We start from the raw sequence: 14,579 nt of genomic DNA, 5'->3' as shown, positions 1-14,579 counted from the left end.
TTTTTTTCATTTTTTGTATTTTTATATCATTAAAATTAATGATAATGTAATCATCTGATATTTAGATCGGTCCAACCGGTTGGACCAATTGAACCATCGAAACTAGGGGTGTGTATGAGGCGGTTTGGTTCGGTTATCGAACAAAACCGAACAATAACCATTACTATTGGTTAATGTGTTTTGGTATCCATTGGTTATGGAGTATTGGTTATGGTTAATGGTTTTTTCGGTTAATGGTTTTGGTTAATGGTTAATGTTGGTTAACCATAATGTTCAAAAATGATACAAAATGGAAGTATATTGGTATAAAAATGAAAAAAGAATACAAAAAATATTGAACCAACAATTCTTTTTTAAGCTTTTGAAATCTTATAATAATAAAATATAACATATAACTTTTGTGTTTGAATGCGACCTCCAATCAACTATGCTAAACGTTTACAAATTGTAGAATTTAGAATTACCAAATTAATCAATTGTCTTAGTACAATGCGTGATTGCTAATTGCATGTGTCCGTGTGTGTGCAACCGTAGATGGTTTGGTTCCTCAATCATGTCTACTAATAAGTGAGCATTAATGATTTTTTTTTTAAAATTTAATTGCACTTGAATAAGTTGAACTATATTATTTTATTTATAATGTATAATTTATATATATTTAAATATAAAGTTATCGGTTCGGTTAATAATGGTTCGGTTAATCTATAAAACCATAACCGAACCGTTAGTTATCGGTTAGGAAAAAAATACAAACCGAACCATTGGTTTTTAAAATGGTTCGGTTTTTCGGTTATTATGCTCACCCCTGATCGAAATGGTTGGGTCTCCGGTCCGGTTTTCAAAACCTTGCCTCAAAACTGCTATTTTAGTCAGCCGTATCCATCCTATTGATATGGAGTATATATACTGGACCTTTTGAGACTCAATTACAAACCATGTTCTTGTTTACTTTCTTCAGTTCTTGTGAATAAGAAATTGTGTGTTTGTTAGGATTCTTCTGCGAAAATATTTACGAATTCCCAAGCATCAGGAACAAAAAAGTTTTACAAGGAAAGTGGTAACACGATCACGATCTTAATGGATCATCAAGAAAACCCCACCAATTTTTTTTATTAAACCAAGACCTTGGTTTTACCAAAATGTTTGTTATGTTGCTTTGACTATTTGTTTAATTCTGATTATTTATTTGTTTTGATATTATTATCTATTTGGCAGTGAAAAGATCTATCCCACACACAGAAAAAAAAAATAATCCAGTTTTAACATGTTCTTTACTATTATTATTACATACAAAACCTGTCGACAACTATAACTGACCAAAAACCCCACCCAATGAAAATGAAAACTAATTAATAATTGGTACAACAAATATTACACGTCCACAATTATAAATTACTAAATTAAATAATAGGTGTTGTGAGTATCGTTGGTCGGATTGATTAACGATTGATTACCTTTAAAAGGATAACTGTTTTGTTTATGTATATGAAGCTTTAGAAATCATTGGCACGCCTCGCCTCATTTACTTTCTGTACCACGTCACTTCAATGGATTTGTCTCTTACCCCTGTGACCAGGGGTATGATTGTCCTTTTCTAACACAACACACCATTTCCTGTTTTCACCTGGCATTACTTTTCACAAAATAAAAAAATATATATAAGCTTTTCTTACATGGTAAAAACAAAAAATAGATATATATATTTAGAAGCTGAGGTGAAGCTCTCACCTCTTGCGTTTAGTTTTGACAGCTGTGGAGGAAGAAGGATTACTGTGCCAGTTCCTTTTTCTTTGGTTGATAAACCAGTTGTTAATCTGCTTTAGCTGTAGTCCTGTTTCTTGTACCAATCTTGCTTTGTCTTCCTCCTGTATTTAACATATAATAACATTAAATGGAAATGGAATGGAATGGAATTCAAGATTCCGATTCCCCTAAAGCAAAATGTTGATGGTTACCGTAGGGTAAGGCCACTTGGAATGGGATTGCCACCAGGCTTTGAGGAGGGACGTGGTGTCTCCAGGCAATTTTCCAGCTCTTCTTTTACGTAGAATTTCCTCTCTGATGTCCACAATTTTCTCCTTATACCCCTAAAAGACAACAACCATTCCATTCTTTTACAATTTAAATGCAACATCCGGTAGATTTTTCAAAGTTAATAAGAAAAATAAAATGAATGTATTTTGTTATTTCTCGCATTTTTTACCTGTTTCAACTCATGTTTTAGCTCTTGCCTAACACGTTCCATTAAAGAACGTTCACTTTCAGTAGGAAGACCAAATCCCATGCTGTCGGAAACATCTAGACCTCCATCAAACATATTGGTGTCACTGTCTACTTGTTCTTCATCATCATCAGACATTGTTGCCCCTGTACCCTCACCAGGTGCTACCCCTGTATGTACATACAGACTGTTACACTGGACAGGACAAAACAGAACAATACTGAGCAGAACAGACTATTATTGTTACTGAGACTGATGTCAATAGGACAAAAATTGCAACTTTTTGTCACATCAAAAAGGTGGAACGCGGTAGGATAGGGAGTTAGAGTTAGGGACTCGCTTTTAATCTTTTATTTGTGAAAAAGACATAAATGCCCCTAGAAAAATTAGAAAAAGAAAAAAGGAGTGATTACCTGTCAAACTTTGTAGAGATTGTTCCAGCTCCCAACAAGCCATGACTGCTTCCATTGCATGGACACGAACATGTTGTTGTAATTGTTCTTTAAATGAAGAGAGGAGTACGACATAGTGTGCCTACACATGAAAAAAAGATAAAGATTGAATATATGATAAAAAAATATAAAAGATTATATGGGAGATTCTTGAAATGAAGTTATAAACAAAAATATTTAAAAAAGTAAAGAGAAATATGCATTCCCAAACAAGAGGAAAGGAGAAAGAAAAAAGAATTTCAAATTCCCCTCATTCTTAGTGGAAAAAGCTTTGGAGGGGACTACACCAATAATTACTATTTTGGAATAATAGCATCACATCAATCAGACATATTAAGTGAATGATATGCATATCACTAAGAGTACCCTGATTAAAGTTCATGGTTAATTAACCTTGCCCCTTGGGGGCCACTTTGGCCCATAAAGTAAAAGAAAAAAGATTCACAACAAATGTAATGTCAATCCTTAAAGCAACAGAACCCTTTCACCCCTCACAGACTTTACCCTTTCTGAAGAACTAATGATTATATCTTCAGAGGTAATAATTACTCAAGAGGAAACGTGTAAAGCTTATTCTTATGGTTTTGATGATCCAATTATAGCATCATACAAACTGCAATATCTCATGTAAAGATAATAACAAGTAACAACACATCAAAATGGATATTAAACATGATGGAACATGAAAATCATAGTGATGTGAAATAGATGTTCCTTGTTCAGTTCATCTTCTTGTATGGATGATTAAGAAACTTCAATATTGAAATTATGCGTGAAAGAGTGAAACTGTTTAAATAATATTAAATCCCAAATTGTGTCATTGTGTTTTACTGGAACATCCCCAGCAAACAGAATAGACCATAATGGAAACAGATTCTGCAAACACTGTCAGAATTTTTTATTATTAAATGTACTGAAAGATAATTCCCAATTCTTGGAACATTCTGATTCACATCAAAAATCAAGGTGCGCCATGAATACCTAAACAAGAATCCGCATATATCTCTTGGTGGAACCAACAAATAATATTTCAACATTTCCGTATCTATACGTCTCCTCTAAAACACACTATGGGGAAAAATATCTTCACAAGGTAGGTCACAAGAAACATTGGGAACTATGCATCTACCAGTTTCTTGTACTCCTCCCAATCAATCACAGAAAAAGTGAAAGGGACGAATTGATCGAAAAGCAGGCATAATAGATCAAATAATGTCGTACATACATAGCTGACATATATGTATATACGCTCTGAAATTGTCTTTAGCTGAATCTCCCATCCCTGGTATGAATATCGGGAGATTGAGCCTCCATAAGTAGATTTTTGTTCAGTCTACTTTGAGATAAGCATCGTATTGATAACAATGAACTTATGGGGCCAGAATTGTGCCGACTGTATCCACCCAGACATGAGGATTGACAACCAACATCAAGTGGATATACAAGTAAATAGGAAGAGAGAGAGAACTATGCACAAATATAGAAATCCCCTAAGTACCGGATTTGTGGAGCCTCTAATTCTGGGATGAGGTAGCCTAACAACAAAGAGTGAGAGTTATATAGAGATGTTTAAAAAGTGAAAATAGTTACCATGAATTGATTGAGGTCCTTATCATCAAGAGGCTGATTGTGATTGCCAAAAACAGAGTACTTAGCTATAACCTGTTGAGATTGAGCTAACTGCGCATCGATCCTCGGTAACTGATCCACCGGCGTAGCAATTCTCAAGCACGATACATGCGCCGATAACAGCTGATCGTACATCGGATGCGATAGTATATCCGCCTTACACTTAGCGAATTCCCAATCTCTCTCATGATTACCTCCATTTCCGTTACCGTTTCCGTTCCCGTCGCTCTCACTCTGCCGTTGACTCAATTTCATAGCATTTTCATCGAGATTATTCTCACTATTAATCGCAGAAACAAACATCGATTCTCGATTACTGTCGTCGTTATCGATAGGCCGAGGAGATAGCCAGTGGTTGTTGGAATTGGATGAGTCAGAATTGGTGGTTTGCAAGTGGAGGAAACTGCCGCCGCTACCGTCTCCGCCGTAGTGGTGGTTGTGTTGTCGGAGAATTGCGCTGTTTAGCCATGTAGGCGGCGGAGACTGCGACGTCTTAGGGCCAGCGTCCGGAGACGAAGAGGATTGGCCGAGGTGGTGGTGTTGGTGGTGATGGTCGGACGGTAGTATTCCTCTGAGAACCTCGACGTTCTCCGTCAACTGCTGTTGGTCGGCGTAGTGTTGAAGAGCCATTTGGTGAGAGATATTGTCGTGAAACGCCATGGCTATAGAGCTCTGCTATGTCTAGAGAGAGAAAGAGAGAAAAGGATGAGAGAGAAAGAGAGCATACGAAGGCATAGATTGTTCCAATATATTTCTGTTCACACATATAGAAGAAGACAACGATTCTACAAAAGCGATATTATCTATGAAAACTACTATTATATTCAAAGGAAAACAATACGCCAAATTACAATCTAAAAAAAAATCATATTTATAAAAAATTATGACTAGATGATCTTAATAATTAGAAAAATAAATTACTTTTTGTTGATTGTTTATTTATTTAATTATAATATAAAGTTCAATTTTAAAATAGACAAATTTTCCTTTGCGTATGTAACCTGTCCTCTTACATTATGATTTTAACAGGACCTTCTTTTCACTAATAATCATTTACTTTTACTTCTTAAAAGAAGCAATATTTTGACTCTATATGAACTCTCCTAAAAGTATATTCACTAATTATCAAACGTTTATAATGTTTTTAATAAAACAAAATATTTTAACCAAAATGGGATTATTGAAAAAAATATTTACCAATATAGTATAGTATCAAACTAGTGTTTTTCTTTATTTTTTTTTATTTTTCAATATTTTTTATTGTTTTTCTATTTATTAAAAAATCAGCTTTTTTACTTTTTTTTAATTCAGTTTTTTTTACTATTTATTGTTTTTAAATATCAGTTTATTTTTTTATTTTATTTTTGTTTCAATTTTTTTTATTAAATTTTATATACTTTTATTTACTATACATTTAACATAAATATCTAACATACAAAAGAGCTTTATTATTTTGGTTCATTATATGCCTATTTGATTAATTTTTTTTCTACCGTTTATATAGTGATTACGAGTTTACTTTAATTTTCTTACCGTTTATTTATATATATATATATATATATATATATATATATATATATATATATATATATATATATATATATTAAAAACTTAACCCTTTACAAAAAGAAGTTTTTTCTCATGTCTTTATTTATACAACATTTGCATGCTTTTTAATTGAGTTTCTTTACATTGAAAATAAAATATAAAAAGCAAAAGTAATAGTTGTGTTATAAAATTTTGTCCGTATATTTTTTTTTTTACAATTTTGTTTTCACGTGTTTTGAAATAATAGTTTTTATTGATTTGGAAATTTGTTTTCTAAATATTTTTTACATATTTCGTTTTATGCATGTATTTTATGATTTCTTTCATTTTACAAATTAGATTTTTTTTAAAATTTGTTTTCTATGTTTTTACATATTTGTTTTTATGTAAAGACAAAAAATATGTAAACTCTTAGCTTTTTATATTTTATAATGTAAAGACACTCAATTAAAAAGCATGCAAAGGTTGTATAAATAAAGACATGAGAAAAAACTTGAATTTGTAAAAGGGTTAAGTTTTTAAAATATATGTATAAATAAATGGTAAGAAAATTAAAGTAAACTCGTAATCACTATATAAACGGTAGAAAAAAATTAATCAAATAGACATGTAATGAACCAAAATAATAAAGCTCTTTTGTATGTTAGATATTTATGTTAAATGCATAGTAAATAATAATAATAATAATAATAAACTGATATTTAAAATAAATAGTAAAAAAACTGAAATAAAAAAAAGTAAAAAAGCTGATATTTTAAATAAATAGAAAAACAATAAGAAATATTGAAAAATAAAAAAAATGAAGAAAAACACTAGTTTGGTAAATATTTTTCAAACTATACTAGATTGGTAAATATTTTTTTCAATAACCCTATTTTGGTTAAAAACTCCATAATTTGCTGGACAGGAAAACTCATAATTTTAGCTGCTTTTCGCAAGGACAATGATGTTGGTGTACAAATTGCTCGTGTAGGCAAGTTTAGTTATTTTAGATCAATTTTATTTCTTCATTAAATCTCGCTCTTCTTTATTGCATCTTCTCTTCCTCGTATTCAAAAAGCCACCATGATCTTCAAGTTGCGAAATAGGGAATGATGCAAAACAAAATTGGTGATGTACATCTGTGTCATTATGATGTTTAAGTTCACAGAATGGTCTAGAGTGGGGTTCTTCGAGGGCAAAGTTGTATGAAAAATACAAGTACATAGCGTTTGCTAGGTTCAAAACAACTTTCATTAATGTCTCCTCATTGTCATATATGTTCTTCTAAATGATCACATTTAAGGAATAAATCAATCTATTTTGACACGACACTTGAAATACATGTCACAAAAAAAAATACGTGAAATAATAATGACTTATGAGCACATGAGTTTTACGTACAAAATAAATATCTTCTAAATCCTTCATACTTTTATAATCATTCAAAAAAATTACATTTTAAAACATTGTCTTTTCAAAAAATTATATTCGAAAGCATTGTCTTTCAAATCTATTTGCAAATCAAAACCATATGTCAAGTGTACTATTTCATAAAATATTGGTAAAACAAAAAGCATTTCAAAACCTATAGTTAAATTCCTATTATCCAAAACAACATACCGTAATGATACTCTAATACTTTATTTCCAAAGTGTATACATGTAAAATGCAAGTCAATGCAAGATTTTAAGCACAATGAAATGAAAGGAACCGATCAACGTTAGTTATGTTTCTCCAATGGGACACTAATGTACTTAGAACGGAGAATCATCCTTCAAACGGCACTTCGCTCCCAAGGTTAGTGTTTTGTTTAAGAACTTGTTTGTTGGCTCTTTCCTGTTTAGGAATGTGTTCCATCAAGGAACTACTCCATCCGTCCCAAAATTATAGTCCATATTTTCTTTTTGGTTTGTCCCAAACTAATAGTCCACTTCTAAAAATAAATAATATTTTTAGCAAAATACCCCCTTATTATTACTTAACCAACAAAGCATTTAATGGAACATTAAATGCAAAGTAATGGCAAAACTGTCGTTTTATTGTATAAAGTTAGTGATAATTAATGTTTTTTCTTAATCTGTGTGTTTTTTTGTCTGTGGACAATAATTTTGAGACGGAGGGAGTAGACAATTACTTTGCAAAGAAATGTATCATCCCAACATTGAGGCCAAGAAATTCACACACTATAACGTATATTCCAAGTGCACATTTCTTTTACCAAGAACATTCATTCAAGCACAAATGTCATATCTAATTTGTATAAAACAATTAGGCGAACGTCCACACATTAATTTGAATAAAACTATGCAGATAATTTTTTGGTAAATGCATGTAAAAAATAATTATATTATTGAAATTAATTAAAATGTGTAACACCCCGACTCCTAGGTATAATTTTCAAAAGCTTTATATTCATTTTGCTGAGGAAACTCGACGAGTTGGAGGCCCCAACTTGTCGTGTCGAACTTAGTTGGCCCGCGTGGTTTATGATTCCTACTCGACGAGTCAGAGGACCCTGACTCGACGAGTAGGAGGACCCCGACTCGACGAGTAGAGTATGTGCATGGAAACCCTAATTTTTAGGGTTTACACCCTATTTAAAGGACCTTAACTCTTTTCCTCCAGCCCCTTACCACCTCTTGACGGCCAGAAGAAACCCTAATCAGTCTAAACCTTGTTCTTGAGTGTTTGTGAGATTTAAAGAGTGCTTTTGGTGCATTTTGTGAAGAATGCTTGAAGTCTAAGGAGCTTGGAGCAAAGAGAAGCTTGTGGATCTGACTCTACTTCATCTTGGCATCATCTTGAAGGTAACAAGTCGTTACCTTGACTTATCTTTAGCTAGATCTCTTCATGCAAAGGTTTAGGGCCATTTTCTAATTGGTTGTGGGTTATTTCGGGTATTGGTCATGATCTGAAGTTGTAACTTCAGATCTGGACTCCTCTTGGTCCCAATAGTCATAAAGCTATCAAATTTAGCACGCATTGGCCCTTCTCTTTAGGCTAAGCCTTTCCCTTAGCTTGGTTTTGGCATTTAGGACCATGCATGTACGTAAAGTTTGCAACTTTATGTGGAAACCATGCCCTAGGTGGTTGGATCTGCAATATGGAGCTTTGGGGTAGCTTAAAAACGTCTGGATAAGAAATGGACTGAAGGGACTCGACGAGTCGCATGGCCGACTCGACGAGTCGGATGAAGATTGCATGTATTGGTTCTACATGAACTCGACGAGTTAATAAGAAGACTCGACGAGTTAGTTAGGGTTTTCCCGACATTTGGACCCAGCATGGACTCGATGAGTTGTCTGGAAACTCGGCGAGTCAATTAGGGTTTTCATGACTTCCTGGCTTCTTAAGGAACTCGACGAGTTGTTAGCTGCACTCGACGAGTTGGATCAACATGGACTGTTGACCTTGACCGTTGACTTTGACTTTGACCAAGGGTTGACCAGTTGGATTTTTGAGGGTATTTTGGTAATTTGGGATTTTGATGGACTTGGTCCATGGTGGTTATAGGTGGTGGAGTTCGTGGCTATGATTTGGGAGTTCGATCTTATTACTACAGTTCGACATCGTGAGGTGAGTTCTTCTCACTATATCAACAGGGTCTACGACACCAAGGTCGGCCCTTTATGATTTGTATCCTGGTTATAGGATGGTTGTTATGTTAGTGATCTGTTAGATCGGTATCCTGGTTATAGGATGGTTGCTATGTTAGTGATCTGTTGGATCGATATCCTGGTTATAGGATGGTTGTTATGTTAGTGATCGGTTAGATCGGTATCCTGGTTATAGGATGGTTGCTATCTGTTAGGTCTGTATGATTATCTGTTCGTGCTAGCTTGCATATGATATTTATGTGCACATGTTTATTGATTGGGGGTTGGGTTGAGGCAGACATGCTTTGTGCTTAGGCTAACATACCCAAGGCGGACCGGATAGAATGTAGACCTGGGAGGGCATACTAGTCAGGCCGAAGGCCTGGCGAGCGGTCCGGATAGGCTGAAGGCCCTGAGAGGCGGTCCAGACGTGTCGACGGCTCAGAGAGCGATCCAGATAGACTGATGGCCCTGCGAGGCGGTCCAGTCAGGTTGATGGCTCATTATGCATGTTGTGTTTGTTTATATGATATGGTTATATTTGTATGGCGTTGGTATTTTGGGGAACTCACTAAGCTTCGGGCTTACAGTTGTTGATTATGTTTCAGGTACTTCGGATGATCGCGGGAAGGAGAAGGCGTGATCGTGCTCCTCCTTATGTTTTTATGATTTGATTCTGGGGATACTTTTACATGATACTAATTTGAAAACAAAGTTGTAATAATTGATGTTTTTGAATGTTTTAAAAAGTTTAAATTTGGCATGATTTTTGAGTGTGTTACAAGTTAGTATCAGAGCCTTGGTTTGAGTGAATTGGAGGAAACACTTATGTGTATCCAATCTCAAACTGAGGACAAGATTTTTAAAATGATTTTCAAATGATTTTCAAAATACTAAAGGAGGATGCAAGTGTACGATCAACCGGAGCCAGTAAATAGACCCCAAAATACCTTACGGATTATTTGATTTATGTGATATGTTAGAACAACATGTTAGTACTAGGCTAAGGATCTTTAGGAATTATATGATAGAATTGCCTGATTATATAATGCCTGATAGCCTAGGGTTTTTCCTTACATGAAATTCACATCATTACTGTAGTTGCTTAGTGTATGCATCACGGCTGTACATAATTAAGATCTTATAGCCTGAGAATGTTTGGTTTGGCCTTATTTCCTGTTCTGGTTTGATGAAGGGCTTAGGGTTGGATCAGGTATTCGAAAGTATATAGGGTCCAACGTTATGTATGGTTAGCAAACACTAGTGCTGCAGGGTTGGTGGAAGTTTCATGGATGAGTTATTTGGGATTATTCCGCCAGTTATGAGATACTTAGCCTTCCTCTAAGGGTGAGGATTGAATGCATGCCATGCTTACGTATAGTGTTAGGGCGTTGTGACGATACTTGAGACAAATATGGGTAGGTGTGGAAGGTAGTATGGGCTCGTATTACTGAAAGCACAAGACCCATACGCGTAGCAAGGAAGTCACAACTCCTAGGGTTTAGCTTGGAGTTGGTTCCCCGTTATTTATGCGGATTATCTGATATCTCCCTGGTATATTTTCAGCATGGTGGTTACTCGACGATTTGTGACTGGATCCGAGTCAAGATCAGGGGATGGCGGACAGGAGGCACCAGCAGTGCCCGAGACTATCAGCCATATGGGGCCAGACGAGATGGACGAAAGGATCCGGGAGATCCTGCATGATGAGGTTGCTGCGATGTTCTGGGCTCAGTTGTCGGAGATGTTTGGGTCTATCAAGACCACTATGATGGAGTATTTTGATGAGCGTTATGCAGCCCTCACTGAGACGGCTGCCACAGCAGCTTCAGCAGCTGTAACGGTGGCAGGGGGAGGAGCCAGTTGGGCTTTTCAGTACTGAGACTTCGACAACACGAAGCCCCCGACTTTTGATGGGACTCAAGACCCCATCAAAGCCATGAGGTGGCTTTCTGACATGGAGGGGTGTTTCTTCACATCTTCATGTCCTACCGACCAGAAGGTCAGATGTGCCCTGAACCTGCTGAGGTCCGGGGAAAAGGACTAGTGTAGGTTGATGACTGGGTCTTACACTGATGATTAGAGAGTTGCGGTTACTTGGGAGCAGTTCAGGGATATGTTCCGTGCTCGCTACATTCCACGGGTCGAGCGGGAACGGTTAGCTCAGGAGTTCTTGGAGTTGAGACGGAATGGTGAGACGGTGACAGGGATCACCCGTATGTTCACGGAGAGGGCGATGTTCTGCCTGGAGTTTGATTCTGAGTAGGCTCAGATGACACGTTATCTGAGCATGCTCAAGACTGACATCCGTCAGTTTTTTGCTACCCAGCGATGTGATACTTTGTTGGAGTTACAGGAGGCCGCTAGGCGGCGGGAGCTTGAGATTGAGTTACAGCTGAGAGAGCAAAGGCAGGCCCCGGTGCAGTCGCAGCCGGCGCCAAAGCGGTCTAAGAACGCTGATTCCAGGTCAGGAGGACAGCAGGGCCGCACTTGTGGCAAGTGCGGGAAGGGTCACTCGGGGGTTTGTAGATCGAGTAGTGCGTGCCGCAAATGTGGAAAGGAGGGGCATTTTGTGAGAGATTGTCGCTAGACAGCCCCAGTTCAGGATATGAGGATCTGCTGCCACTGCCATCAGGTTGGTCACGTGAAGACCAACTGTCTACAGGCCGCTGCCAGGCCGGTGCAGGCTCCAACGCCAACTACACTGAGGATCACTGACGGGGGTCAGGGTAGAGCAGCGCCCCCGAGGGCCCAGGGACGCGCTTTCCAGCTTACAACAGTGGAGGCCAGGGCAGCACCAGACTTGGTTGCTGGTATGTTTCTATCCTTTATCTTACTGACTATATTTGTTTTGAACTTATATGTGTTGTACCATGTTAGGTACATTCTTAGTTAACTCCTTACCTGCTTTGGTATTATTTGACTCGGGGGCGAGTCGGTCGTTTGTCTCACAAACATTTAGTAGGGAGTTCGGTTTTCCAGTAGGAGAGCTAGAGTGTCCGTTGTGAGTCTCGATCGCCAACGAACCCGGGGTTTCCACTTCTTCGGTCTATCGGGGTTACGTATTGGAGATCTTCGGGGTATCTTTCCTGATAGACCTGATTCCGATTCCCATGGGGGATGTATGTGTGATTGTGGGTATAGACTGACTTAGTCGCTTCGGTTCCATGATCGACTGCGAGGGTCAGCGGGTGGTGGTTCGAACCCCAAGTGGGGGAGAACTGCTAGGGCTCGCCAGTACATTCAGCACGGGTGTGCGAGTTATCTAGCGTATGTGGTGGATACGCGGGTTAGGGATCAGACCTCGGTTTCAGAGGTTCCAGTAGTCAAGGAGTTTACTGACGTGTTACTGGAGGAGTTACCAGGAGCGCATCCTTAGAGGCAGGTCGAGTTCAGGATCGACCTTGTGCCAGGTGTGACGCCTATCGCCAAGGCACCGTACCGATTGACACCACCAGAGATGCAGGAGTTGTCATCACAGTTGTAGGAACTGCTGGGAAAGCAGTTCATTCGTCCGAGCAGTTCTCTGTAGGGAGAGTCGATCCTCTTCGTCAGGAAGAATGATGGTTCACGCCGGATGTGCATTGACTACCGGGAGTTGAACAAGTTGACGGTGAAGAACCGTTATCCACTCCCAAGGATAGATGATCTTTTTGATCAGTTGCAAGGAGCATCTTCGGGAGCTATTGGGAGTCTTGAGGCGAGAACGGCTATATGCCAAGTTCTCGAAGTGCGAGTTTTGGTTACGATAGGTTCAGTTCCTTGGACATCTCGTTAACCCGGAGGGAATTTTGGTTGATCCGGCTAAAATCGAGGCGGTTATGCAGTGGGAGGTTCCGAAATTTCCCTCGGATATCAGGAGCTTCTTGGGATTAGCAGGGTACTACCAGAGATTCATGCAGGATTTCTCCAAGATTGCAGTACCCCTCACCCATCTGACGAGGAAGGGGGTGGATTTTCGGTGGGGCCCTGAGCAGCAGAAGGCATTTGAGACCCTCAGACAGTGACTTTGTGAGGCTCCAGTTTTGACTCTCCCAGAGGGAGTTGAGGATTTTGTAGTGTTTTGTGATGCATCCATCACGGGACTGGGAGCGGTCCTCATGCAGAGAGGACGGGTGATAGCCTTCGTGTCGCGGCAGTTGATGTCGCACGAGACGAGATACCCTACTCATGATCTTGAGTTGGGAGCGGTAGTATTCGCTCTCAAGATTTGGAGACATTACCTCTATGGGGTCCGGTGTACCATATACACGGACCACAAGAGTTTGAGACACATGATGGATCAACCGAACCTGAACATGAGACAACGCAGGTGGTTTGACGTGGTCAAGGATTATGACTGCGAGATCCTTTACCATCCTGGTAAAGCGAATGTGGTTGCGGACGCTCCGAGCCGCAAGTCAGCTGGATCTTCTACTCCAATGACGTGTATGAGGATATCAGTGGATTCTCCACTGGTGAGTTTGATCAGGGAAGCTCAGGCTGAGGATATGCGACATGAGAATTGGAATCTTGAGAGGATTATGGGTGTGAACACCCGGTTTGTGCAGGATAGCCGGGGATTATTGACCCGTTGCGGTCGGGTCTGGGTTCCGATGTATGGTGGGGTCAAACAGATTATTTTGGAGGAGGTTCATAAGTCTCGCTTCTCTATTCACCCGGGAGCGACCAAGATGTACTAGGATTTGCGATTGAGTTACTGGTGGTCGTGCATGAAGCGAGATATCGCTTGGTACGTTGAGAGGTGCTTGACCTTCAGGATGGTCAAGGCCGAGCACTAGAGGCCGCATGGAAAGCTGCAGCCTTTAGAGATTCCCATGTGGAAATGGGAGCAGATCACGATGGAATTCATCACCAAATTGCAGAGAACGGCAAAGGGGTTCGACGCTATATGGGTCATCGTGGATCGATTGACCAAGAGTGCTCATTTTTTGCCCATTCGGGAGAGCTCATCAGTAGAGAAGCTGGCCAATGTGTATATACGCGATATTGTCGCTCTCCATGGGGTTCCGGTCTCTATCGTTTCAGACCGTGATGTTCGGTTTACCTCCCGTTTTTGGCAGAAGTTCCACGAGGAGCTGGGCATGCGGCTGCACTTTAGTACAGCCTATCATCCGCAGACAGACGACCAGAGTGAGCGAACCATACAAA

At 38.7% G+C, this 14,579-nt stretch overlaps 1 protein-coding gene across 2 annotated transcripts; it reads right to left on the bottom strand.

Moving 5' to 3' along the window:
• Positions 1–1,242: 1,242 nt before the first annotated feature.
• LOC145129467 (homeobox protein knotted-1-like 2) lies at positions 1,243–5,073 on the bottom strand. Of its 2 annotated transcripts, none has more exons than XM_079064204.1 (6): positions 4,264–5,073; positions 2,635–2,755; positions 2,204–2,391; positions 1,956–2,087; positions 1,729–1,865; positions 1,243–1,624 (listed from the first exon to the last, which is right to left on the bottom strand). In XM_079064204.1, the coding sequence occupies exons 1-6, from the start codon at positions 4,960–4,962 to the stop codon at positions 1,621–1,623; spliced, it is 1,281 nt and encodes a 426-aa protein (XP_078920330.1). In that variant the 5' UTR covers positions 4,963–5,073; the 3' UTR covers positions 1,243–1,620. The 2 variants fall into 2 exon arrangements, with proteins under 2 accessions (XP_078920330.1, XP_078920329.1); XM_079064203.1 differs by having other exon boundaries at positions 1,243–1,633; positions 4,264–5,072.
• Between the last annotated feature and the right edge of the window lie 9,506 nt (positions 5,074–14,579).

This window comes from Lactuca virosa, chromosome 8 (genome assembly GCF_052849685.1).
Source record: "Lactuca virosa cultivar CGN04683 chromosome 8, Lactuca_virosa_CGN04683_v6, whole genome shotgun sequence".
NCBI lineage: Eukaryota > Viridiplantae > Streptophyta > Magnoliopsida > Asterales > Asteraceae > Lactuca > Lactuca virosa.
Note: the sequence above shows the minus strand (reverse complement) of the source record. Positions and strands in the feature narration are given on the sequence as shown.